General features: G+C 49.0%; 1 protein-coding gene across 1 annotated transcript in view; it reads left to right on the forward strand.

The window, feature by feature from the left end:
* The window catches only part of LOC148646877 (latent-transforming growth factor beta-binding protein 3-like), a 49,923-nt gene that overhangs the window by 10,517 nt on the left and 11,766 nt on the right, over positions 1-27,640 (forward strand). Inside the window, exons 6-15 of the mRNA XM_088609470.1 lie at positions 4,090-4,212; positions 4,319-4,441; positions 8,640-8,759; positions 10,928-11,056; positions 13,443-13,613; positions 15,185-15,268; positions 16,212-16,340; positions 20,019-20,156; positions 21,167-21,307; positions 25,126-25,254. Of these exons, the coding sequence (XP_088465596.1) occupies positions 4,090-4,212; positions 4,319-4,441; positions 8,640-8,759; positions 10,928-11,056; positions 13,443-13,613; positions 15,185-15,268; positions 16,212-16,340; positions 20,019-20,156; positions 21,167-21,307; positions 25,126-25,254 (1,287 nt within the window). The remainder of the gene's footprint in view (positions 1-4,089; positions 4,213-4,318; positions 4,442-8,639; positions 8,760-10,927; positions 11,057-13,442; positions 13,614-15,184; positions 15,269-16,211; positions 16,341-20,018; positions 20,157-21,166; positions 21,308-25,125; positions 25,255-27,640) is intronic.

Consider the following 27,640-nt stretch of genomic DNA (forward strand, 5'->3'; position numbering starts at 1 on the left):
ACGTACTCTCGGATCCAGCTCCCTGCCTGCCTCCCGCCCCCCCCCTTCCCCCCCGGTGCACACTGGTCATCCCATAGCTGCTTTTGAAGGAATTTGGGAATATTAAGAAGGTGGCACATTGGCACCTATCCTGGGAAGAAACAGGTGCAAGGCAGGGCACACTCTGGGTGGGACACCAGTCCATCACAGGGCACATACACACACCCCACCAGGGCCAGTTTTCCCAGAAGCCAGTTCACCTCCTGGCATGCCTTTGGACTGTGGGAGGAAACCCACGCGTTTTGAAAATGAAGTGACAGGGGGACGAAGGTACACAGTATTTGTCTGTGACCCAGTGATTCAGCTGCGAGGAAACTCTCTGTGTTTTTTTTCTTCATCGATGACCAACGCAGCTCTCCGGGGTCCAAATCCCTAATGCGTGAAATTTTCCATCAAAAATATTAATAGCGCATTATTCATATCGATAGAACGAAAACACATGGCTTAATTAATGGAATCGCTCGTCTCCACAACAATTTCACAATTTTCCGTTCATCGCTTCGTTTTTTTTATCAACCCAGTACTCGACGCAAATGCGTGAGGTTTTCAGACCAAGGAATGAGACTGTGAGATTCGCTCGCAGTGCAGACACAGACACAGACACAGACATAGACACAGACACAGACACAGACACACCAGAGCACGGTTTCCCAGAAGCCAAGGCATTTCCCAGCATGTCTCTGGAGTGCGGGAGGAAATGGGAGCCCCCTTAGGAGACATGGAACACAGGGAGAACATGCAAACTCCACACAGACAGCACCACAAGGCCAGAATTGAAGGGCTCCAGAGCTATCTATGAGGCAGCAATGCTGACCACTGTGCCGCAGTGCTGTGCAGATAAGGAGCTGATAAAGAAAAATGATCCAGTAAGTTATTCAGCCTGAAGAGGTGAGTGTGATTCATACAGTAGGTCATTGCTGGTGGCGGAAGACGAGGCAGTTGCTGAGCAATCCCACGATGCACGTATCGGGCGGGTTGAACTCACTCATGTGACGAATGGGGTGGCCAGTTTGCGTCGGGACCTGCTCGGTCGGGCCGGGTCTCCCTCTCTAAGCTGACACGCTGGGGGCAGCTGGGCTCCTGCGCTGGGGTCTGCATGCACACACTCCGCCTTCTGGGTTTCGGGTGGCCTTTTCTTGACCTCTCTCGGCTGGTTTCTCTTTTAGCTGGGGGGGGTCTCGCTCCAGATGTGTTCCGATACGTGCGACACCCCACGCTCGCTGTCCGCAGTGTTGGGATACAGCAGGGTCTCCACAACCACGAGGGTCTGGTGCAGTGAACTGTTGCGAACAGCCAAATTCACCCCCCTGTACCGTAATTACACCATCGTGTACTGCAGTATATAGAATGATTGGCATCAGACATCAGAAACCCTCCCTCATTGGATAATTAAAGTACTAATGCGTTAGCTTTAAGTTAAGCACAATAAAACGGATCAACTGAAACGAACAAATGCAAACACAAACTGATAGTAATCAGCTAAAATAAAGAACATGAATCCCTCCTCTGCTGTGCAGCGGATGCCTGCAGTCTCTCTCTGCCTCTGTGATCCGCTCGCCCCACTGTAATGAAGGATAAAACTGTCAGAGAGCCTGCAAAGTCGTCTCCGGCCTGTCATTCCCAGCACTGCTGACACAGAACCTGGAGCGTTGGCTCCGGTGTGTTACCCTGAGCAGGCTGAGCTGCGGGTGCTGGGGAGTGGGTAGCTGGGCAGGGGGCAGGGAGAGGCTCGCTCGCTCGCTCGATTTCGTCTCGCCATCCTGGTCCGGCACGGCGCTAATTGGACCGCCGCACATGCCAACCTCGGGCTTGGTGTCGCCCCCTGCTCTGCCCGGCTTCGACCCGACTGGATTGCGAATCCGGGAAGGGTATATCTGCAGGAGGCCGGGCCCTGCCGTGCACCCACGGTGGCCGGCAAGGTGTGGTTGGGCCTCGAGGAGCGGTAAAACGGACTTTGATCCCCAGCGGGATCCAGGCGGGCCGGCAGTCCAACCCCCCACTCCTCACAACCTGGACTGAAGGGGATCCTGCGGGGGAACATCGGGCGGCAAGTGTTTCGAGTCCATTTCTGGTTGTTCCTGCTGCTGAAGCCCGAACCCGTTGAGGGGGTTCCTAATATTTTGGCCAGTGAGTGCAATCCAGCGGGAGGGAGGAGGCAGGGTGCTGGATAACCTTCTCTCTCCAGGGGAATGCGGAGCAGCCTGCACGTGCAGTAACGTTGTTTCCTTCCTCTGTAGAATAGACGTGGCCTGTTTCGAGGGGATGCTGGGAGCTGTCTGAAACATGGCGTGGGACGCTGGGCTCTTCCGACGGTTTCGTCTTTCTCTTCGTAAATTAAGGGTCCTTTCTTTTTCAGCCAGACACTGCTTCTGCACGTTTCCCTCGATAATAATCTCGGGGCTTTTTGACTCTAGTGTTCCTACCACAGTACATTTATTGCAAAGTCTGCCGGGCCAGGGCTGCTCTTATTGCCCAGTGCCGGGTGTGGAGACGCTGCTTTTCACAAAGGGTGGTGGGGGCGTGGAACAAGCTACCCAGCCATGCCGTTGAAGGCGGTTCCCCGGCTTCTTTCAAGACAGCTGGAGGAGATCCTGGGATTCATTAACCTAACGGGGCAAAAGTGCCAATCTCCTCACTTAGATTGTTTTTATGTTCTTATAAGTGGGATTAGTTATCAATTCAGCTGATGTTTCTGGGAGTAGGTCAAAAGGAGATGCCAAAAAACAGTTTGCACAACGTAAACCAGCGTACTGAATAAACTGTCTACGCTGGTCATTTTCCTGCAGATTAACACTGTGCATCGCCACCATTTTTACAGACTATTCCTGATCACTGTTTGCTTAATCTCTGCCAGTTAAAGGAGCACCTTTGCACTGTTGATCGGAAAAGTGTCCCACTGAAGTCAATATACTAATAACGTATATATGTCAAAATACATGGACTTTTTGAAAATGTATAAAAGCCCAATGTAAGGTGCTTAATTTAGTAATTATCCTGTTCAGTTGGAAGGTGTATATCCTATTTTTCCTGATGATTTTAATCAATCACAAATGGGCTGCTCTTTCAACAAGGATGATGGGCGTGGATTGACGGTTTTCATCAGGATAGGCCGACTCCAGCCCTCAAGGAGGGCCAGTTCCCCAGCCAGTTCCATTCCACCGCTCATCCTTACTGTCTTACGGGCACTTATCCAAGTAACCAGTCAGATCTCCTCATTTTTCACAATTTGACAATCGCTGATAAAATCGGCAGGAACATGTCTGCAGAGGGACACTTCAGAAGCATTGCAGTATTAAACACGTATCTATATCTATATGAAAAAAGACCATTTGAAAATATAAGTGTTCTACAGTATACTGCAGAAAAGTAGAAACACTAGTGTATAATTTTAGATATTTTAATCTTAAATTTCAGACATGAAAACTGACATTAATGTTAACTGTCTTAGACATAATTTTACATAATTTTGTACATGATAGTATGTATATTTGAAACATTTCCATATACATTTAAATCAAACTAATGTTAAGTAAATATTTTGGATGACAGGGTCTTCTCCTGCTGCGCTCCAGAGCTCTGGAGTTCTGTCCCCAAGGATATCGGAGAGCCACCTTCTCTAAACTCCCTCAAATCCAGACTCACAGCTTCTTCTCCTTCAGAAGGGTTTGATTTAACGGGTTCTGTGTCTGTCCCTCTGCTTTCCTGCTGTATTCCAAACCTTTGTTTTAATTGTCTAATCCTGCTCTCTCCTCCAGCTGTGTGCTTTTCTTCCCCTTACTGTCAAGTGCTTTAAGAAGCCTCTTTTAAAGATAAAAGAGATAAATATGATAAAAATATTTTTATTATTATATATTTAACTATATTTTTAGAAAATATAGTTATGTTTCCAGGTGGTTCTGCGTTTGATGTGGTGGATTGGCAGGTGGCTTGGACTCGGATCTCTTGACATTTTGGCTCGTTGTCATTTCTCTTCGGGGTGGGTGAAGGGAATCATGGGGGGGGCGGGGGGGAAACAGGCGGGTTAACCCTCGCCTTGCTGGAATCTTGCAGACATCAACGAGTGCCAGACCCCCGGCGTGTGCCCCAACGGCCACTGCGAGAACCTGGTGGGCACCTACCGCTGCCTGTGCCACGAGGGCTTCGTCCCCGAGTCCGACAGCAAGGGCTGCCGAGGTGAGATCCGCCCACTCCCCCCCCCCCTTCGCCATGGTGATGGTCTGTGCCAGCCCGTGACTCCCATCCCCACCCCCACCACCACCACTGTGCTCCCTGTCAACAGACATCAACGAGTGCGAGGATGCCCGGCTCTGTGCCAACGGGCACTGCATCAACACCGAAGGCTCCTTCCACTGCCAGTGTTACCCCGGGTACCAGCCCACGCAGGAGGGCAGCCACTGCGAAGGTAGGCCTCCCTCTGCCCTGTCCTGTTCTCACCCCGTTTCAGCAGAGCTCTGCCTAAATAACCTGGGGGAAAGAAAGCACGAGTCCTGACAATAGATACCCTCATCCCCAGCTTTACGAGCGCAGTTAGAGCCCAAATTTCTTTTTCAGAAGCAAAACTCCTGTGAAATCGACACCCATTACAATACCCATTCAAATAGAGGTAAAAGTCTTCGCTTCATTCCAAGCGATCATAACCGGACATCAGCGCATTGCATTTAGGTACTTTTCCAGTTTGCTTGAGTAGTTTGGCACCAAAACTGCTAATTGTGGGTTATAGCATGTAGAATTCACCAACACTGTTTTTTTCGTTTAAATGCATTGTCAATGGAGAGGTCATATGGAGAAGTTATAGCACACATAGAACAGTAGAACAACATTCCTGAACAACATTTTGTACTGAACCGAAATGGTGTATTATGTTAGTTAACACGTCTTGTGCAGTCTTTGACCATAAACCCATAAAAGTCAGACATCTCTGGAGATTTCGATACCATCGTGTGCATGCATCATCAGATTAAAACTAGGAATGCATTGGGGGTATTCAACGTATGCATGCATCATCAGATTAAAACATTTCACTGTCTGAAATTGTTCAAGTTTGTCTATCAAAATTATTGTTGCACTCAGAATATTATCCCGCACTTTAACTAGTGTTACACCCTTACCATGTCTGTGAAGACAGTTAGGACAACAGCCAGGAGCAAGGTAGAATTATAAAGGAAGAATGAGCCACACACTCAGAGCTTGTATTAGTCAGGGATGCTCACTTGTGGAATAAAAATATTCGTGTGAGTATGCCTCCTTCCTTTGTTTTAGAACTTGCTTGATTAACGAGCTGTGGCACCAGCCCTGAGCTCCCCGACACAATCTCTGTTTAATTCTCACCTAGAGAACATCTGTATCTCATGATCAAATCATTTCAATAATAATAATAATTGCTTACACTTATATAGCGCTTGTCTGGACACTCCACTCAAAGCACTTTACAGGTAATGGGGATCCCCTTCCCCCACCACCAGTGTGCAGCTCCACCTGGATGATGCGACGGCAGCCATAGTGCACCAGAACGGTCCCCACACCCCAGCTCTCAGTGGGGAGGAGAGCAGAGTGATGGAGCCAGTTCACAGAGGGGGGTTATTAGGAGGCCATGATGGGTAAAGGCCAGGGGGGAAATTTGGCCAGGACACCAGGGTTACACCCCTACTCTTCTCGAGAAACGCCCTGGGATTTTTAATGATTTTTATGTCTCATCGGTGCCTTTTTAAAGTACTGTATAGTATCCCCATCACTATACTGAGGTACACAGGTCATGGGGTGAGTGCCCCCTGCTGGCCCCACTAACTCCTCTTCCAGCAGCAGCCTCAGCTTTCCCAGGAGTCTCCCCTCCAGGTACTGACCACACTCTCACCTGCTGTTTCAGGGGGGGCTGCCAGTGGGGAACTGCAGGGTGATATGGCTGCTGGCAAATTTCAAGTGCAGGTTTTGCGCATCTGGCCTCTACCAGACAGTTGTACAAAGAAAGATGGGGGTGAGGATGCAGACTGTCCCATCAAGAAGGTTTTCCAAGAAAAGGACAGATCTCCTCAATTTCACGGTGCCGTATTTTGCCCCGGGAAGCTGTAGCATTGACAGCATTAGAATTAATTTCCCTTACATAGCAGCCAGTATCAACATGTCACTTTAATACTGTTTACAAAATGATTTCTAGTTCTGATGTGGCCAGTTAGCCATTTCGGTTCATTTATTTTGTGTTTTTTAAAGAAAAGAAGTGGAGAATTTGTTGTTTTTTTGGGGGGGGGGTTGGGGGGTGGTTTGCAAGTCTTTGCCAGGAACATCACTGTCAAAGCTGTGAGATCACTGGGGCATGTCCTTCAAAACTGACTCTTTATAATAATGATTATAATAATAATAATTACTTACACTTATATAGCGCTTTTTCTGGACACTCCACTCAAAGCGCTTTACAGGTCATGGGGATCCCCTCCACCACCACCAGTGTGCAGCCCCACCTGGATGAGGCGCCAGTCCGCTCCCCACACCCCAGCTCTCAGTGGGGAGGAGAGCAGAGTGATGGAGCCAGTTCAGAGAGGGGGGTTATTAGGAGGCCATGATGGGTAAAGGCCAGGGGGGAAATTTGGCCAGGACACTGGGGTAACACCCCTACTCTTTTCGAGAAACGCCCTGGGATTTTTAATGACCACAGAGAGTCAGGACCTCGGTTTTACGTCTCATCTGAAAGATGACGCCTGTTTACAGTATAGTATACAGTATACTCTTTGACACTACGCAACAGTATACAGTATATTAATAACGGGGTGCGATGAGCCCTCTTGACATGATATTTTGAGGGTGACGTCCCTCCCAGGGTTGCTCAAGATCTGCAGTGCATGTCGGCATTGTGGATGTGGCGCCAGTTTTGTGCCGGGAGGATTGGGCCCAGTTTGAATCCAACCCCATATGGTACCGGGTACTCTATACAGGCAAAAGCACCACCTGCAACTTTTCTATGGTCTGTTGGCTGTTTTTTATTTGATACTTTCTTAGTAATGTTATTTTATGTGGAATGAGTCATTGTTGCATGCCTGCGGCTTAAATTACCCCCTCCTGGAGATAAATAAAGTATTCGGAGTTGAATTGAAAATGTTTAGCCCCGTGAAAAAATTGGGCACAAATGAAATTTGCGTAGAATGACTGCACCGCTTCAACTAGAAAAATGCACTGCTTGGAGAAATTAAATTCCTCTGTTCCAGACCAATGGGATTCGGTCATCCGCAAGATGTTCCTTTGAGGCCAGGGATCATTAACATCACGCAAAACCACACAGTTAGAAATTACAAAAAAAAGCTAAAAGAGAAGTCAAGGAGCTTGAAAATGACTAAGAAGGAAAAAGATGGGAAATCAGACAGTTTAAAGTACTGGGAGTTGAGCAGCTTTCTGGTAGAGAAGGATGTTAAGATCCTTTAAAGGTCTCAGTGGAAAACTTCTTGTCTGGCTGTTCCAGTGAGGGACCCAGAGCAGGTAGTTTGGGGACCTGCAGCAGATTAAACTGACCTGATCCTAAAGACGGGAGTGAAGTCTGAAAAAGCAGAAAGTCAGTGAGGTAGATGGGACCCTTTTACCTTTCACAGCCTTGAAATGCCAGCAGCCATATCACCCTGCAGCTCACCGCTGGCAGCCCCACTGGAGCTCAGCAGGTGTGAGCCTGGCCAGTACCTGGAGGAGAGACTCCTGGGAGAGCTGGGGCTGCTGCTGGAAGAGGTGTTAGTGGGGCCAGCAGGGGGCGCTCACCCTGCCGTCTGTGTGGGTCGTAATGCCCCAGTATAGTGACGAGGGACACTAGACTGTAAACAGGCGCCGTCCTTCAGATGAGATATCAAACCGAGGTCCTGACTCTCTGTGGTCATTAAAAATCCCAGGGTGTTTCTCGAAAAGAGTAGGGGTGTAACCCTGGCATCCTGACCAAATTTCCCATTGGCCCTTACCAATCATGGCCTCCTAATAATCCCCCTCTATGAATTGGCTACATTACTCTGTTCTCCTCCCCACTGAGAGCTGGTGTATGGTGAGCGTTCTGGCGCACTATGGCTGCCGTCGCATCATCCAGGTGGATGCTGCACATTGGTGGTGGTGGAGGGGATCCCCATGACCTGTAAAGCGCTTTGAGTGGAGTGTCCAGAAAAGCGCTATATAAGTGTAAGCAATTATTATTATTATTACCTACCGTCCTGTATCGAAGCATTCAGTCAAAGATTAACAGATTACAGAACAGCTTCTACCTCCAATAAGACTGCTAAATAGCCGAGCTGCAGTCACCTTCAGCAAATCACCTGTAATGGCTACATTGACACACAGTTTTCACTGTATTCGGCCTGCTGCACTACTTAGACATAATGTATTGCATACACACTGGGCGCATCGCAGCTCTATGTATATTGAGCTCTGTCTTGAGTTTATTTTATTCCATTTCTATTGCATTATTAACTATTATTATGTAACCTTTCATTTTCTGATTTTTGCCACTCCCTTTGAGCGCGCCGAAAAGACATTTCATCGCCGGCAACTACTGCTGCATGCTGTATTGTTTGTGCATTTGATAAATCAACTTTGATTGATTGATTGATTGACAGGTTTGGCTTCTCCCCCCCCTCCCCATGCAGACATCAACGAGTGTGAGAGACCCTCGAACTGTCAGAGGGGCCGCTGCATCAACACCATGGGCTCCTACCGGTGCGAGTGCCCCAAGGGCTTCCAGCTGGTCAGTGGGCGTCTCTGCCAAGGTAGGCTGGTGTTTGCCATTGGTCAGGAGATATTATCACCAGTGACACTAGCGGGCACAGGGGCCCCATCTCCCTGAGCTTAGTGTCCGACACGGTGATTGTAGTGCAGCAGAGAAAGCATGTCCCAATCCAAATGTTCATTTCAAGCCAGCAGCCATATCGCTCTGCAACTCACAACTGGCAGCCTCATTGAAGCTCAGCAGGTGGGAGCCTGGTCAGTGCCTGGATGAAGAGACCTCCTGGTTAAAACTAAGGTTGCTGCTGGAAGAGGTGTTAGTGGGGCCAGCAGGGGGCACTCACCCTGCGGTCTGTGTGGGTCCTGATGCCCCAGCATAGTGACGGGGACACTAGACTGTAAACAGGCGCCGTCCTTCGGATGAGACGTAAAATCGAGGTCCTGACTCTCTGTGCTCATTAAAAATCCCAGGGTGTTTCTCGAGAAGAGTAGGGGTGTTACCCCGGTGTCCTGGCCAAATTTCCCCCCTGGCCTTTACCCATCATGGCCTCCTAATAACCCCCCTCTCTGAACTGGCTCCATCACTCTGCTCTCCTCCCCACTGAGAGCTGGGGTGTGGGGAGCGGACTGGCGCCTCATCCAGGTGGGGCTGCACACTGCTGGGGGTGGAGGGGATCCCCATTACCTGTAAAGCGCTTTGAGTGGAGTGTCCAGAAAAGCACTATATAAGTGTAAGCAGTTATTATTATTATTTCCTGTGAAAGCCCGCCATTTTCCAGCACAAACAAAACTTCCCTTCCTGCTCTTGTTTTCTGGAACCTCATCGTCCGTCAGAAGGTATCGTAATGGGTTAGGGGGTGTGAGTAATTTCATGTAGGGCATCAAAAAAGAGAGAAGCAGATTAAAATCGGGCTGCTGGCTAAGGTTTGCCTGTCAAGCAAATCCTTAAAAAGTTAAGAACTGCACATTCCCTCTGGTCAGGAATGAAGAAACGGGGAGGCTTATCGGCACATGATTTCTTTTGTCTCTGGCAGGGCGAAGAAACCAGGCAGCAAATGTAAAAAAAAAACAACTAATATTTGCTTGCGATAATTTACAGACCCCAAAGCACAACATCTACATCTATTTTGTTTAGATATTAATAAAAGTGTGAGTTATCGGGTTCCTCTTATGTAGTGAGGCACGAATACTGTATATAGGAAAATGGGGGATGTCGTTCTTTATAAAGTAAAGATCCTGTTCAATACTAAATTTCTTCCTCAAATGGACGCTAAATGAGTGGGGTACCTCTTCCCGACTCCAAACTTGACATCACTAAACAAGCGAGAGACGAAAGCTACACACATATAATCATCCACTATTTCCCTTTATCGATCCCTCATCAATTTCCCTTCGGGATCAATAAAGTCCTACTGTATCTATCTATAAGAAATCGGTATTTACACATTGATAAGAGAGCAGTCCCTTACCTAAAGCCTAGAGTTTAGTGCTCAGATTAACTGGTGTTCCGTTCTTACGGTCTGTCAGTTGAGGGCTGCTCTCTTGTGGTCCTGATCCTTCTCCTGTTTTTCTTTCTTCTCTTTGTTAATTACTGTATCAGCATTGGTCCGGTCTCTTCTGTTGATCCCCTAAGAATGCTGACTTTGGGACTGATACAAAATTAGCTTAGTCTTAATTGGGGGGGGAGGGTAATTGCTTGGCTTGCTGGATTTTAAGACAGGAAAAGAGAGGCTATCTTTCTGGTAGCAAAATTTTGTACAATGACTGGAGGCCTCCTGAACTCCTGTCGCACTGTGCAGCTTTCTGAAATATCCTAAACCCTCCATAGCGTAGCAACTGCTTTTTGTCCAGGAACAGGTAAAGGTGTATGTGACACCCGAAGAAGACTCCACAGCCGAAACGTTGTCTCTTTTCTTTCCCTTTCAGCGTGGAATGAGTTTTTATTCAGCCTAGTACAGATCTTTAACTGCGTTAATATATTCTGAAACAAGGTCCTTGCGTATTCGGTTTCCAGTCCATGATCTGTACGGCTCTGTGGCCGAACAACGATGTTTAGAGACAAGAGGAGGCCACGTAGACTCTCTGCCTCCTTTGCTTGTAAGGTCTGGATCAGCTTTGAGGAAAACTGTTTTTTTATATATATATATTCTTGGTCATAGTAAAGGTGAAATCTTGGCAGCCTTGCCTTCATGTTATTTCTGTCCCCTCGTAGACATCGACGAGTGCGCCCACGACAGGAGTCTTTGCCAGCCGAACGGGCTGTGCCAGAATGTGGAGGGCAACTATATCTGCCTGTGCCATGAGGGCTTCATCAGCTCAGAGGACAAGCACAGCTGTGAAGGTAGATTACATCTGTGATCTGCGAGAAAAGACCTGCCACCTTCCCCGCTGTTTCTTCGGCTTTTGTTTCTTTATTTTGCAGCCAGGACTCAACCAGTAAATGTATTCACTCGGAACACACCATGAGTCCTTAGGCCCAGACAACGCTGAATCAAACCTGGGTCTTGAGTTGCCGTACCTGGGATTCCCTGAGCAGTAGGCATTCTGCCAAAGGGGTAGGAGGAACGTTAGTCAGCCAGGGCCTTCATGGCGATTTGGTTAAACGGTGACCCGCCGAAACACATGACATCATCACTCGGTGCTACCCATCCCATAAGGCATGGCGGAGTGGCCGGGTCATCAAAAAGCTGAATGTTGCCGAGAGGTGTAACTGACAGTTATCGGCTTTGTCGGGCATTCCTGATGTGACACGAAGGAGTGCAGTGATGAGCTGGGCTCATACAGCTGGGGCAACGTGTCAACTCTTGAGAATCAAAGAAGTGTCTCGGGGTGCATTCCTCACATGGAAATGAGAGGATTCAGTAGCACCTTAAGGGAGCTGATTTTTCTCGTTAGACAGGAGAACAAAACCAGACGGAGAGTGGCCACACCCAGGGAGATAGAACTGTGATATCTCGGGTTAGGCACAACAAGGGGCATTTACGGAGACTGTTCAAGTAAAGAGGAAAATTAAAACTGAAGGTTGCCGTTTCTGACTGCCAGATGATTGAAGTTCAAGTCTTGTCTTCTGGCCAAATAGGATCTGCCAGTGATTTAAAAATCTATTTAATCAAGATGTAACAGGGAAAGTGGAACAGCGAAAGTTGAGGACCTAACTCGGGCAGGAAGGGTAAGATATCAGCTTGGTCCGAAACTCAGTAAGTACCTCCCATATAAATATCTGAGAGAAGATGGGTTTAATGTGTGTGAATCCTCAGCAGGCGGGCTACGTGACAGGAGGATCTGTTATACCTAGATACTAACAGTCATGGATTGGAATTCCAAAGGAATGATAAAGACCTCCTCTTGATGTCCTTCAACAAACAGGCCACCATCAACTTCAAATCCTGTAGAGCGAAGCACTGAATTGAGGAGCTGTCTTTACTCCAAGCTAGCACTTACCCTGCAAGCAACAGGAGCTGCTTCCCTATGGAGAAGACTCAGCCCCAACGATGCTCTCCCTGTGGTGTAACCCGGTTTCTGGGGAGAATCCCAGTCGCAATGATGCTGTCCAGATCTAAACCACCCGAGGAATGCCTGCATCCTCTGATCTGCCTTCATCAGCTGAGCCACACTCAGGTGTCCCTGCTTTTTAAAATCCCCTGATTCCAGCATCCAAGTACAGATTTCATTACACCTTTAAGAAAGCAGTAAGTTTAAAACTCTGGTCTGGTCCTTGTGAGAAGAAGTGTTTGCAGATTTTTTTTTAACGCAGCCCTCTTAAATCACCTCTGTAACAGATCAGCATTTGAATTGATCCGTATCTTTAAACATGATTAGCTGGGAATTCATCATGCATTGGATCTATGCGTTTCCAAGCGATTAGCTGGGAAATCAACTGTTGGATTTTCCACCCGCTAACAGGAAACATGAGCTGGCAGGTTGTTGGTGATGTTGTTTCCGTACCACTGCTCACTAAGAGAGGAACCACATTCAGAGAATTGAGAAGACATGGGTGCCCTCTTGTGGGTTGGGGTGGAATAAACAGGCACCTTGCTACACCCCACTAAAAGGATCCTCACCAGATCCAGTGCTAAAGACTCCCTGAAACAAATCTTCTCCTTCTGAAACCAAGACCTTTGCTTCGAGTGCACAGAATTGCAAGAGGAAACAAGGACTGCTCAGACCATGGGCAGCTGGAGAACATGCTTTTATACAAGGAGGTCACGAGTGAAGGCAAGCTAGCCAGCTTTGTAGTGGCCGCTGCTTATATGGGGGGAAAAGCAGCGGTTCGAGGATGCAGCACAGTGGATACGAGCAAGCAAACAGTCCAGAGTTGTGGTCTAACAAAGGAAGAATGAAATCGAAGTAGACTCGAGAGCGAAGCAAAAGTGGAAAGGTGAAATTGAGACAAAGGTAGGCTAGGAAGCCAATAGAGTAACACAAGGGAGGGAACACAAAGCTTGCGAACTCAGCTGTGGTTCAGGGCAAAATTCTATAACAGAGCCCAGAGCACTGCCAAGGTACTGGTTGCCAGGGTTACGTGATCCGACAGGAAGCCTGCTCCACCTGAAATGGGTTGGGTCATAAATGGTGGACAGGTGGAACAGGCTTCCTGTCGGATCAGGTAACCCCTGCAACCAGTAGAAACTCCTCTGGATGCTGTGGCAATGCTAGCTGGGGGGCTCAGTGGTGATCCATGGGGGGGGGGGGGTGCCAGCATGACAAGCTCCTGTTTTCTTCTGCAGAGATCGAGACGGACGACGACGACAAGAAGGAGTGCTATCTGAACCTGGACGACACAGTATTCTGCGACAGTGTCCTGGCCGTCAACATCACCAAGCAGGAATGCTGCTGCACCGTCGGGGTGGGCTGGGGGGACAGGTGCGAGATCTACCCCTGTCCCGTCCACAATTCCGGTACGACCGTCTACTCCCCCCACCCTTAACTCAGCCCACTTCTGTGTGTGTGTCCAGTTTTGCAACAAGCCTTTAAAATGATTGGGGAAATATATTAAATTCAGTCTTATCAGTTCAAACGTCAGTGCAGCTTTATTTCCACCAATAACGTGCAAAAAGATAAGAGACTGATACTAAGCAATGAGGCCTAATTAAATTGGTTCTGAAGCTAGGCAGTATCAAAGCTTTCTAACTTTGCTAAATTAGATCTAGTCGTGATTCTTTCTATTTAAATTTCTGTTCATCATTGAGCAGGATCAGTCACCCCAGTCACATAAAAAAGAATGGTATAGCAGGGCTAGACATTCGCGAAGGTTTGGTGCAGAGAACCATCGCCGGTTGCCAGATTCACATACAACTAAGTCTAAGTCATTTATACCACCACATAATCTACTGCAGTTTATAGTATAGTACTCAGTTTAAAAGACATAAGTAAAGCTCTTATATAACAAAACACTAATGCATTGGCTTTAAGTTAAGTAAAATAATACTGATCAACTAAAACAAACAACAGCAATCACAAATGTGTAGTAATCAGCTACAATAAACAACGTGAATCCCTCTCTCTCTCTGCTCTGTGATCAGCATGCCCCACTGTAATGAAGTGGGCAATAAAACTGTCATTCCCCACACAGCTGACACAGAACCTGGAGCGTCCATTCCAGTGCAGGCTGAGCTGCTGGTACTTGGGCAGCTCAGAAACTACTACAGATTCATCTCAGATTCATATCTTCTGTGCAAGATCATTTGGACATTGAAATGAGCAACCTTTGTCTCATTTTTATCCAGCTCTGCTCTGATTCCAGCCCAAACCCCCCAGTGGACAGACTAAATCATTCATTTTGCAGACATTGAGACCCTGCTTGTATGAACAGGCATACCCTCAGTGTTCTCATGAATAGATCGAGGACAGGCACAGCACAGGACAAGGCAGAAGAACATATGGACCTGGAGAATATAAATTCCAGCATCTAGTTTCAGAGAAAGTCGTTGTGCTGCCTGCTAGCTTGACATAAGGGAACGGTCTAACGGTCTAAGGTGTTTGTTTCAGTCATCCTGGAACACAATAATAATAATAATAATAATAATAATAATAATAATAATAATAATAGAATGGTGAAATAACAATTCACTTATGGAAAGGTGTGTGTAACCAGTAAAAAAACGGTGTACATCTGGACCAGCAGTGTGAACCCTAATGAGCCTTCCATCCTTTTTTAAACAGCTTCTTCCATTTTAGGGTCACAGAGGAGCTGGGGCCTATCCCAGCAAGAGCCAGTACATCGCAGGGCACACACTGACACATACACACACTCATATCAGGGCAGAAGCCAGTTAACCTACTAGCACGTCTCTGGGCTGTGGGAGGAAACCCACATGATCACAGGGGGAACATGCAAACTCCACCCAGACAAGCACCCCAGGTCCACATCTGAACCCAGGGCCCAAGCGCTGCGAGGCAGCAGTGCTTTAAACTGTGACACCGTCGTGTTCTTTCCCTGAAGCTCCTTTTCGATGCTTGTTTTCCGCAGCGGAGTTCCACTCCCTGTGTCCGATTGGAAGAGGCTTCTACATCGAGGAGAGCATCACAGAGTATGGGCTGCCAGCGCACAGAGGTAGGTTCTCGCTAAAACAAGAGATACATACACACCCCTATTTCTGTTATACAGCTGAACTTCCCCCTCCAAAACAAGCTGTTTTGTTTGTTTTGTCTTAGACAGCACAAAATGTATTACTTAATGTAATTAATGTGCCCGACATGTTGATTGTTGGAGTGCACTATAGAGATCCTGCAGATTTAATTTCTCCGCATAAGTGCTTCAATAAACTGCTTGTCAACAACAACAGCCACCCTTCTCCAGCATTGTGGTGGAAAATGCAAAGTCTAATTGTATTCAAACAAAAGCTGAAGCTCAGCAGCTGTGAGCCTGGCCTGTACCTGACTGGGAAACCTCCTGGGAAAGATAAAGGTGCTGCTGGAAGAGGTGCTAGTGGGACCAGTAGGGGGCGCTCACCCTGTGGTCTGTGTGGGTCCTAATGCCCCAGCATAGTGACGGGGACACTAGACTGTAAAAAGGTGCCGTCTTTCAAATGAGACAAATGAGGCCCTGATTCTCTGTGGTCATTTAAAAATCCCAGGGCGTTTCTTGAAAAGAGTAGGGGTGTTACCCTGGCATCCTGGCCAAATTTCCCCCCTGGCCTTTACCCATCATGGCCTCCTAATAACCCCCCTCTCTGAACTGGCTCCATCACTCTGCTCTCCTCCCCATTGAGAGCTGGGGTGTGGGGAGCGTTCTGGCGCATCATCCATGTGGGGGTACACACTGCTGGTGGTGGAGGGGATCCCTATTACCTGTAAAGAGCTTTGAGTCGATTAATATTATTATTAAACATATCTTAATGGTTTTTGCCAAACTGAGCACTTCAGGGGAGTAAGCTCTCCTGAGGGCATGGGCATCTGTTGGCACACAGTAGGTGCAGTTTCAGGCTCTCTCTTCTCACATGAATGCTTTGTCTCATTCCTGCTGGGTGTTTTGGTTTCTCTCTGTGTCTTGGCAGATATCGACGAGTGTGTGCTGTTCAAGGAAGAGATCTGTAAAGAAGGCCACTGTGTGAATACACAGCCTGGGTATGAGTGTTACTGTCAGCAAGGCTTCTACTACGACAGTAACCTGCTGGAGTGCATTGGTAATTCTGTTCTCTCTATTGTGGTGTCTGTCTGAGCTTTAGTCAGAGGTAGGTGAGATGTAGCTGGTAGTTCTACCCAAAGCCACAAGAGGGCGCATAGAGGTCATCTTAAAAGGGAACTGCAGAGCTATTTTTACATTTCGGGGTTATGATGCCTGGCAGTGATGAATGCATGTAAAACCACAATGAAACTACCAAGTACACGGGCAGGTGTACAAGCTCCAGTTTACATCCAAAAAGAGACAAAGTTTCAAAGTATGCGTAACGCCATATTGCTGTCATTGATGCAAAAACAGCCCTATTAACACTGTAAACATTCTTTAGACCAAGCGAATTTCACTACGATATTAGCAGTAAAATATTTTCATCAAACCGGCGCGTACAAGGCAACACGTTTTTTAGGTACTTTAAAGCATTGGAATAAAAGAGCAAGCTGCCGACTGACTAAAACACACTCATAATAATTAACATTGTTAGGAGACCATGTTTCTCATTTGCTTACAGTTGCAGGGGTACAGTGAGCAGGAAGGGCCACTTTCATGCCACAATTCGTTTGAACTCTCACTCTCCAGCGGTTTCTCAACAAGGTACCAAACAGTGCCTTTACCTCAAAGAGGCTCGAGAGAGAGAAAACTGTTTCAAACGTCACCCACTCTCCGCAGTCTAGAGGCAGTTTCCACCTTTATACGTCTTGCTGATCATATAAGGGGAGGTGCAGTCCTAACGTCTCACACCCGTTTAGCAAATCTCGTAACGCAATCAATTCATTGACGTTTTAGAAAAAAAGACAAATTCCAAATTAAGTCTACAATCATGAACTTTGTGAAAGTACTGTAAGGTTGCCATGTTGTCGAGATTTCATGAGAGTTGCGACTTGAAGCAGCCCTTCCTGCTCACTAGTTCCCGTACTGACTAATGTACAGAGATGTGAAGAGGCCCTTCCTGCTCACTAGTCCCTGTGATGACTAATGTACTGAGATGTACGAGGGAATAAGTACAGGTTGTGCAGCAGACATTTCACTGCAGAAATGTTCCAGCGTGATCCGCAGGCAGAGTTAACCGGTGAGCAGTGTTTGTCAGTGAAACCGTCTGGAAAAGAAGAGCAGTATTTCTACTGGATTAGAAGAGCTGGATCCACAAGCCTGCTTGTTTACAGGGTCACAGGGCCGCTTCACCTCACCGGAAGTCCTGCTGCCTCGTTCTGAATCGCAGAAACATGGCGCTGAGCAGACCTGGAAATGATGAAAACAGGAGGTTTTACAAGTTACTGTGCACAATTTACTTTCACCGTAGTTTGAAATGCACTCATCACTACCGACTTTTTCTAACCTCAAAATTTAAAAATGGTGTTGCAGCTCCCCTGTAACTTGGAAAGTTCTGACAGCAGAGGCCCGGTTGAGGGCTTGAATTCAAGGGAACTCCTTGGGCACCAGGTCTGAACCATCCGATTGCTTTTTTGTTTGTCTCACTACACACACTAAAAATGAACAGCCAACACAGAAATGAGAAAAACAAAACAACAAACAACATTCCGTTTTCTTTCTTCGAAAGTCAGTTTGGCAAGTTCTAGCATGTGTGGAGTGCCGGAGTTTTTTTTCCCAGGGCTTGTCCTCATCTCCTCCATCGGATACAAACATTGAAACTCATAGAACAAAGACAGATCCTGCGGGAGGCTTTATAAAAGCAGGTCCTGGGACAGTTTTCTTAGCCCTCCAGAATAAAACCCCAAATTGGGAAAACAAAATAAAAAAAGGGGTAATATTTTTCCAGATTTTGGAGCAGACATCCAACGGTGGCGAGTTTGCCCTGTTAATCACTGGAGCATTGCAGAAGAAACGTTTGCTGTTTAAGCCCCTAAATAGTTCCAATAGAATTAAGACAGAGACGAGTTCCCTTCATTGATCAAATCAAACACGTCTCACGCAAGGCCAGTCGTTCTGCAATCCACTGGCACAGTCTGTTTACCTCAGTGGTAGCTGATCAGCTCAGCCAGTAAGAGTATCATCCCATCATCCCGAGCTTGTTGGTTGCTGGTTGGCCTGACTGCCTGCTCCCAAGCACAGGCTCCTGTCTGCCTGAGCACCCCCAGAGCTGGGCTGAGGTATCCCCGACTTTCCTTAGCGCAGCTGATTTCCAGTCAGTGACTGAAGAGTGAAACCCAAACCAGAGAGCACAAGTGGAAGCTGTGTGGGAACGCATTTAAAAGCGAAAACAGGGGGCCCTTCTTTACACAGAGGGCGGTGGGAGTCTGGAACAAGCTGCCCAGCCCTGTGGTTGAAGCCCCTACCCTGGCTGCTCTCAAGACACAGCTGGGTGAGATCCTCCAGTCAGGACAGGGCCACTTTACACAAAGGGTGGTGGGAGGGGGGCCCAGCCATGTGATTAAAGCCGATACCCTGGCATCTCTCAAGACACAGCTGGATGAGATCCTCCAGACAGTCAGGACCACTTTACACAAAGGGTGGTGGGAGAGGGGGAACAAGCTCCCCAGCCATGTGGTTGAAGCTGAACTGCTTTCAAGAAACAGCTGGATGGGATCCTCCAGTCAGGACAGCAAGCTCTTCTTTACACAGAGGGGGGTGGGAGTGTGGAACAAGCTGCCCAGCCATGTGGTTGAAGCTGAACGTCTTTCAAGAAACAGCTGGATGACGTCCTCAAAAAAACGAACAACTCACTACCGCACAGGTCACAACAGCCAAATCGTTAACTAGTTAACTAGGCGAACGGTCAATGAGGTGAACTTCTGATTCCGAAAAGGAAAATAGCTTTTTTCTTTCCCTTCCGGGCGTTCCTCGAAGGCAATGCAGTTTGTAGCTCAGCTATTATCCGGTCTCGGTCTCCATACCTGGAAATGATAGTAACTGGGAAAGCAGGGGAGAGCGTTGACAAGTCCAGTCAGAGAGACGGATAACAAGCCTTTCTTCTTGTCTTGTCGTCTGAGCGTCTGGGGCGATCATGCAGGGGACGAAGATTTTATTTTTTCTCTTCTGCCTTCGTTGCGTAAACCAACAGGTACAGCTGGCACTGTGCTGGGGACTCTCGCAAATTAAAGGGCTTTTCCGGCCATTCTTCCATCTGCTAACGGCTCTATCCAATTCAGGGTCACTGGGGGGCCAGAGTCTATCCCAGCAGGCGACAGGCACATGGCAGGGTACACCCTGGATAGGATGCCAGTCCATCACAGGACGCACACAGACACAGACACACACTCAGACCAGGACCAATTTTCCCAAAGCTGCTTAACCCCCCAGCCAGGATGTCTTTGCACTATAGGAGGAAACTCGTGCAAACTGATGAAGAACATGCAAACTCCACCCAGACAGCACCCCAGTCCGCAAGGCCAACCACTCCGCCCAGCTAAATGGCTTTTGAAAGGGCAAAACGTTTGGCCATGTCGTTTTTTGTTTGTATGATTAAAAGCTGTGTCAAAGATCTCTGTTTGAACACCTATGTGCTGTATAGGAGCAAGGTTAGGCTAGCTGAAAAAAACAAAACACTGGTGTTGGGCACGCCTCTGAAACGTCACTTAAAAGCCCACCGTCGTTTACTAAGCTGGGGGTCACGGGTAGCCTGAGATGCAGGCCTGCCCCCCAGTCGACGAGAGTTGGGTCTTCCCTGCTGCGGTGCCGCGATGAAGAGGGGAGCTTGCCCTGATCGGACGCTGTTCTGTGCCACCAGACGTGGACGAGTGCCACGACGAGTCGCTGTGTGCCAACGGGGCCTGCGTCAACACTAGGGGCTCCTTCTTCTGCACCTGCACCCCCCCCTGGGCCTCCGACTCGTCCAAGAAGAAGTGTGTGATGCCCGCGGTCGTAGGTACGTGGCAAGGGAGGAAGTCCTGTTCTGAAGGGCAGCAGACCGGTCCTGGCCGGTACACTGCAGCAGCGCGGCGCGGCTCTTCGAGATTTAGAAAGTGTCAGAAAGATGCTTATTCCTCGTCAGGGCCACAGCACCTCAGAGGCTGTCCCAGAAGCACAGGGCACAAAGTAAGGCCACCCCCTGGACGGGACACCAGTCCACCACTGGACACACATACACACACACACCCTGGACGGGACGCCAGTCCATCACAGGACACGCACACACACCCACACACCCCCTTGTCGGGATGCCAGGCCATCACTGGACACGTGTACACACACCCACGCACCCTGGACGGGACGCCAGTCCATCACGGGACACGCGTACACACACCCACACACCCTGGACGGGATGCCAGTCCATCACAGGACACGCACACACCCTGAACATGCCAGTCCATCACCGGACACGCACACACACCCTGGACAGGACAGCAGTCCATCACTGGACACGCACACACACCCACACACCCCCTGGACGGGACAGCAGTCCATCACCGGACACACACACACACCCTGGATATGCCAGTCCCATCACATGACACGCACATGCACCCACACAACCCCTGGACGGGACAGCAGTCCATCACTGGACACGCAAACACACCTACACACCCCCTGGATGGGACAGCAGTCCATCACCGGACACGCACACACACCCTGGACATGCCAGTCCCATCACAGGACACACACACACCCTGGACGGGATAGCAGTCCCATCACAGGATACACACACACTCACATCCCATGGACGGGACAGCAGTCCCATCACAGGACACACACACGCCCTGGACGATACACCAGTCCATCACTAGACACACACACACACCCTGGACGGGACATCAGTCCATCGCTGGACACACTTTGGGAAGTGAGTTTGGGAAGCCCCGTTCTGTGTTGTGTGCTGTTGTCTGGAAGCAATCCCCCCACCCCACCCCCGCCTAACACGGCAGAGTGCCGTTGCAGATGTGGACGAATGCCAGGACCCGGCCAACTGCAAGAACGGGCGTTGCCTGAACACCCTGGGGTCCTACTACTGCATCTGCTCCCTGCCCTGGACCCTGGCCACCGACCGCAACAGCTGCATCCCCCCCGAGGAGCAGGGTGGTGAGTAAGGGCGTACCCATCTTCATATTCGAAGGACTGCCCCCCAACCCCGACCCCACCCTGACCCCTTCAGCGCGATTTTAAGCCGGCGGGTGTTGCTTAAAATGGAAAGGGACCTGTTGAAAACCGCCGCAAGACGGGACCTCCTCCTCCTCCCTTGGCCTTCATCTCCGGTCTCCCTGGGGTCTTCTTATATCACGCCTGCTGGCTTGTAGAGCAGCGGCAAAGATCCGTCGGTCTTTAGCCAGTTCTTCTATGGTATCCCAGCTATGGCTCACAGCCTGCAGGTTCTCCTTCCACAGATCTCCGCCAGGTGGTTCGGGGTCTTCCTCGCTGGCGTCTTCCCCCTTCAGGAGTCCAGCGCAGGGCAGTCTTAGTGATGGAGTTCTCCCTTCTCGTGATCCGTCTCCCCCGTCTTCTCTTCCCGACGGTGGCCGTACTCTCTCGATGGCATGGGGGGGCTAGCCTTTGTTCGCCCGGAGGTAGTCCTTGTTCCGGGAGAGGCGTAGGATCCTTCCCAAGCCTGTGGGATGAAGTGTTGTGAGCTGGTTCAGATCTCCCTGTGCCATGCCCCAACGTTCTGAGCCATACAGAAGAGTTAGGGTTAGACACAGCTCTGGTATAGCTTCAGCAGGGTGCGAGTACTATATTGGGGTGACTTCCAAATGTTGTGAAGCATCCTAAAGACATTTCCAGCTTGAGTTAGTCTGTTCTGGATGTCCTTCTCCCTGGGTCTGTTTCGGGATGAACCAAGCGCTGACGATCTGAAATCCGTGCCTTTCCTGAATGTGGTTTTCCACTGATCGCGGCTCCTGGTTTAGTAGCAGAGCTCACCCAGAGCCCCAGATCAGAGGGCGAACAGGGGTAAATTAATCCCTTAAACTACTGTAGGTGCATGTTACACCAGTCAGCCCCTTACAGCATAGACATCGCATATAACATACAATGAAAAGCATGTGTGAGGCACTTACTGTGGTTTTTCTTTTTTTAAGAACAAAAGAGGCCCAAATTAGGGAATGTAGGAACTGTAGAAACTTCTAGTTGTTAAATATGTTCGCTGATATTTAAATACGCACAGCAGTGAGCACCTCGCAGCTCTTCGGTCCCGGGTTCATTCTGTTCCGGACTGGGGCATCTTCCGTGTGGAGTTTGCATGTTCATTTTTTTGGGGGTGTTCCGTTGTTGCCCCGTCTTCCAATGGCGTGTTGGGGTCTTGAAAAATGTCCCAGTGTGCTTGGGCGTGTGTGCGTACCCTTTAAGAACCGATGGCCCGTCCAGGGATAGGCGTTGAGTCACTGCGACTCTTACCAGGAATAAGCAGATTTCACATAATGGGTGGACACCTTTTTGAATGTGTTTCTGGCCGTGTACTGTTACTCCGGTATATTTTTAAATTGGTTTCAGGAAGGCTGTGATAAGAGCGAAAAAAGCTACAAATAAGAGGGGGCCTGGGTGTTCGTTTTAGTGACGTGGCTGGGTGCGTGTTCCAGACTCCCACTCCTCTTAGCGTAAAGGCTCCTTTCCCCTGTTCTCACTTTTAAGTGCACTGCTCTGTGGTTTCCGACTTGTGCCCTTGTTCTTCCTGCCTGGCCCCGTGGCGAGCCAGGCAGAAATCGATCGTCGCGATCCTGCAAAAGATTCGGGGGCGTCAGACGAGCAGGGGATCTCCTCAGTCGGGCTGACGGAGGGAGGTCACCCGTCAGCCAATAGGTATTAACAGCAAGATGAAAACAAGAGGGACAGGAGACCTCGAATTGCGCCGTCCCCGGTTTTGGCAGGTTCCGTTCAATTTCAAGCGATCCCTGTCTGATTGAAAGAGGCGAAAGGGGTTCTTTGAAAATATGAATATTGGTACGACCCCTGCGCTTGAATAATCCATGATGGGCGATTAACGAGGGAGGGCCAGGGAGGGGGGGAGATCTAAGCTGGGGCAGTTCAGTCAGAGCAGAAGGATGAGATGATAACTGTCTCCCGAACGTTACAGGTAAGTGTGACTGACGCACACAGCTCAGCCGAGTCCCAACCACGAGGCAAATTCCGAATGTTGTCTGCAGTGTTTAGAGAAACAGGTTTGCACATCAAGAGCAGGGATCACACATTCCTCAGTCTTCCTTCCTTCCATAGTTCACACATATGGAAACTACAGTACATCACCTGCTGCCATACGGATGGAATGACCGAGATTAAAACATATCGAATGCACACGTGAAAAAACATTGCAGTGCAGAAAATGCACTTCATTGGTAGAACGTGCATCCTGCACAGTGCCCAGATACTGGAAATCTGAATGCAGTCTAAAATCCGTCTTTTAACGTTGCGGGAGAAACGTCAGTATACATTGAAATATAATGACAGATGTCTGAGATATAATGATATGCGTTTTAAAAATGCATATTTGTTGAAAATTTTTTGTTAAACACATTTAAAATTTGTTAAATGTGTTCCAGTATGTGTTTTGGCCACTATTTGTAATGCAGGATGCAAACCGGATACCTCCTATTGATCTTTACACTGGTAAATGTTGCGCTTTTACCACAATTTTACCATACTCCTGCTGTGGACTCTGGGGGGTCTCTACTCTGTTTTCACTTGCTTACTATAGTACTGGCCCCCAGGAAATGATGATGGGAAAGCCACAGAACTGTCACAAGACAATGATCAGTTTACCAAGATATCTCTCATCTGTCTTGAGAGAGATTGTCAGCATATACACGTCTTTATCTGTCAGTTCTAAGTAGGCTAGGAGACTCCCGATAGCAGGTATCCTTGAAAATCAGATAGACAGAGGCCCCCTGACACTGTGTCTATCACAGAAGATAAGGAAAAGGCTTTATAGTGCTGTTTTTTTAAACCTGACACCAGTTTGGGCAGAGCGATGGCACTGTGGCTCAGGATCTGCGCCTGTGGCTGGAAGGTTGCCAGTTCAGATCCCGCGGCCGGCAGAGGAATCCTACTCCATTGGGCCCCTGAGCAAGGAGCAAGGCCCTTCACCCCAACTGCTCCAGGGGTGCTGTATAAATGGCCGACCCTGTGCTCTGACCCCCAGCTTCTCTCTCCCTGTCTGTGTGTCTCATGGAGAGCAAGTTGGGGTCTGTGAAAAGACACATTCATAATGCAAGACATTGTATATGGCCAAAAAAGTGATCTATCTCTTGAGTTTGGACTTCAACCGTTAGGCCCTGCAGAGTGCAAAATCGCTGCGCAGAAAAGCACAGGTTTTGAGTAACTCAAAACACCCAGATTGTGACATGTGAGCAGAGCAGGAATGAGTGTGTATCAGGTGTTATACAGTATGTGGTCATGCTGCATCGATCTGCATCTGCATCCATCAAACCCCCAGAAATCAAAGAGCCTGTTGGTTTCTCTGTCCTTTTTATGACGTCACTTCGAGTCTCAGCATCAGCTCCCCCACACTGCCTCCACCCAACGAGACCGCCCCGTCTTTCCGCCCTGCACCACCTGCAGTCATCAGCGCGATCAGTTGCCTGACTAGCCAGCCGATCAGGGAGTCTGCTCGAGTGTTGTGCGCGCACATGCCTGTGGCGCGAGGAAGGGTTGTGTTTCATGCCCCTCCTTTGATTTTGCCCTGGGGGCCGAAACACATGCCTCTTTTGCTACCCCCCCCACCCCTCTTCCACGTCCCCCATGGCCGGGGGGGGGAGGGGCTGGGGCTCGACCCAGGCGAGGCGGTCCTGCTTTTGCCTGCCCGTGCCGCTTGTTGGGGCAAGACAGCAGGGAGAGAGAGAGAGACACCTGTGCGATGTACCCGGATTGTTTTTGCCTTGTGTAACCCCCATGTCTGTGGTGATCCCTTGCAGATGTGAATGAATGTCAGGACCCATCCTATTGTAAGAATGGAGTGTGTATCAATACGCCTGGTTCCTATCACTGCATCTGCACTCAGCCCTTCACCTTCAGCGCTGCGCTCAAACAGTGCGTCTATGACGGTGGGTATCAAACGCTGCTGAGCAACTTTAGCGTGAGGGCTAGCTGCTGCCAGGGTGGGAGTGGCGCTGGCCAGGCTGGGCCACGTACTGACTGCAGGAGGGGGGGGGTGCCCCCATTAGTGACGGGCCCAGGGGGTCGGGGCCGACCCTCGGCACAACAGAGCCTCCTTCAGGCCGCCGACTGGCCGGCAGGAAGCCATCAGCGTGGCGTCACGTGCGTCCGGGAGGAGGTCGTCACCGGGAATCGAGATTGCGGGTTTCTCCCCCTCCCTTTCCCAATTCCCCAGTCTCAAATTTCGGACGGGCTGCAGCTGCTTTTTGTGCGCCGTGTGCTTGTTCAGTTGTCGGGAAGGCAGGCAGTAAAACTTGAGTTTCGCCACTCGGAAGAGCGACATTTCATAGCTTGACAGAATCGCGGAAAGGAGGAAAGCGCAGTAAAAATCAACAGCACCCCATTAATGTTTCCTGTGATTATAATCGCTTACACTTATTGGACCCTCCACTCAGAGCTCTTTCCAGGTCATGCGGATCCCCTCCACCCCCAGCAGTGTGCCGCCCCCACCTGGATGAGGCACCAGAACGCTCCCCACACCCCAGCTCTCAGTGGGGAGGAGAGCAGAGTGATGGAGCCAGTTCAGAGAGGGGGGTTATTAGGAGGCCATGATGACTAAAGGCCAGGGGGGAATTTGGCCAGGACAGTGAGATAACACCCCTACTTTTTTCGAGAAACGCCCTGGGGTTTTTAATGACCCCAGAGAGTTAGCACCTCGGTTTAGTGTCTCCATCTCTATACTGGGGCATTCGGACCCACATAGACCGCAGGGTGGCGCCCCCTACTGGTCCCAATAAGACCTCTTCCAGCAGCAACCTTGGTTTTTCCCAGGAGTCTCCCCTCCAGGTACTTGCCAGGATCACTCCTTATGAGCTTCAGAAGTTTGCCAGATGTGAATTGCAGGGTAACATGGCTGCTGCTTGGTGTTTGTGTGTGTGCAGTGCTGTCCAGTCCTTGTCACTTGTCAGGCTTGCTCCCACTGTGGAAGTGGGGTGGGGTGGAGGGGGTTGGAGCGCTGCAGGGTCAGCTGGCATTTGCCACAGTAACCAGCCACCCCTCCACGAGCCTGTCACACTGTACCGGTTACCATGGGAAGTACAGTCCACCAGTAAACCTGCATCACCTGCAGGGCGATTTGCATCAACAGCCGCACCAGGTGATACAGAATGTCTAAGGTTTGCTGGGAAGGGGGTACAGAGGTGACCTCTATGACTGAGTCTGCTCTACGAGTGTCGCTCGAAGCCCCTCAATTTTATAATTCCCCCATCTCCTGTCCTGTACTTCCTCGGATTCCTGACAGCGTTTTGTTTTCAACCATGTCTTTTGGATCACCCCCTGCTCTGGTTTCTCTCTACACTGGTAATCTCAGCTTAGACCCCGGCTTGCTGTACACACTGTTTGTGCTTCGCTACAGTGTCCATACCAGCTTTGACCAAAGCCAGTTTCTGACCACAGACTCTGGATTTCTGTTTCGCCTGCTTTCCCCTGCTTGTGCCATCTGGTATACCTGTCCCCTGCTCTTGGGTTCATTTTCCCAAAAAAATGGGCAGCAGCTTTGTTCCTGTGCGAGCGGAGCTTTCCTGCGTTTTCACTGTGGTTTTACCATGCTTTACTGCACTGCAATCCACCTTTACCATGGTACACCAGCAAACAAGTATAGAATCTACCCCCACCGAAGAACCCGTCGAGCATGCGTGTTTCTCAGCCTCCAAGCTGTTATCTCATCACGGAAAAGCCTCTGCTCGGATGCAGAGGGCAGAGGTGTGCGGGTTCGAACCCGTCCGACTCTGGCTAACTCATTTCCGACTGGAACACGAGATCTCCGATGCAACTGGGAACAAAGGGATGTCAGCCCCCATAATCTGAAATTCTGGGTGTCCGTCCTCCAGCTGACATGAAAGCCCTAAAGGAGAGGGTGTCTTGGTGTTACCGTATCAAAATCAATATTGATATTGATATTGACCTGCTTTGATAGACATGACGAGGGTCAGCAGACACTGTAGCACATTATATATTATACAGCATATTATAGCATTGACTTTAATATTTGCAATGCTGTACTTCAGTGTTTTCACAGAATCTATACCATCGCATATTTAACCTCTAGTGTATCGCAAGCCTTATACTTTTGATTTCTCAGGAATTTCAAAGCGTTTATTACAAATACTAAAGGTTAGAACCTGTAAAATCTAAACTTGGGTCACGTAAATATCTAAAGTTAGAAGGAGAGGTAAAAGAAGGTAAGTTCTTGCTCAAAAGCCTTTGGTCATAAAACTGCATATGATTCACTGAAAGGGAATTCAGAACCCTGTACTCTACAGTATCTCTGGGCTT

Source organism: Lepisosteus platostomus, chromosome 16 (assembly GCF_059453375.1).
Source record: "Lepisosteus platostomus isolate fLepPlt1 chromosome 16, fLepPlt1.hap1, whole genome shotgun sequence".
Taxonomy (NCBI): domain Eukaryota; kingdom Metazoa; phylum Chordata; class Actinopteri; order Semionotiformes; family Lepisosteidae; genus Lepisosteus; species Lepisosteus platostomus.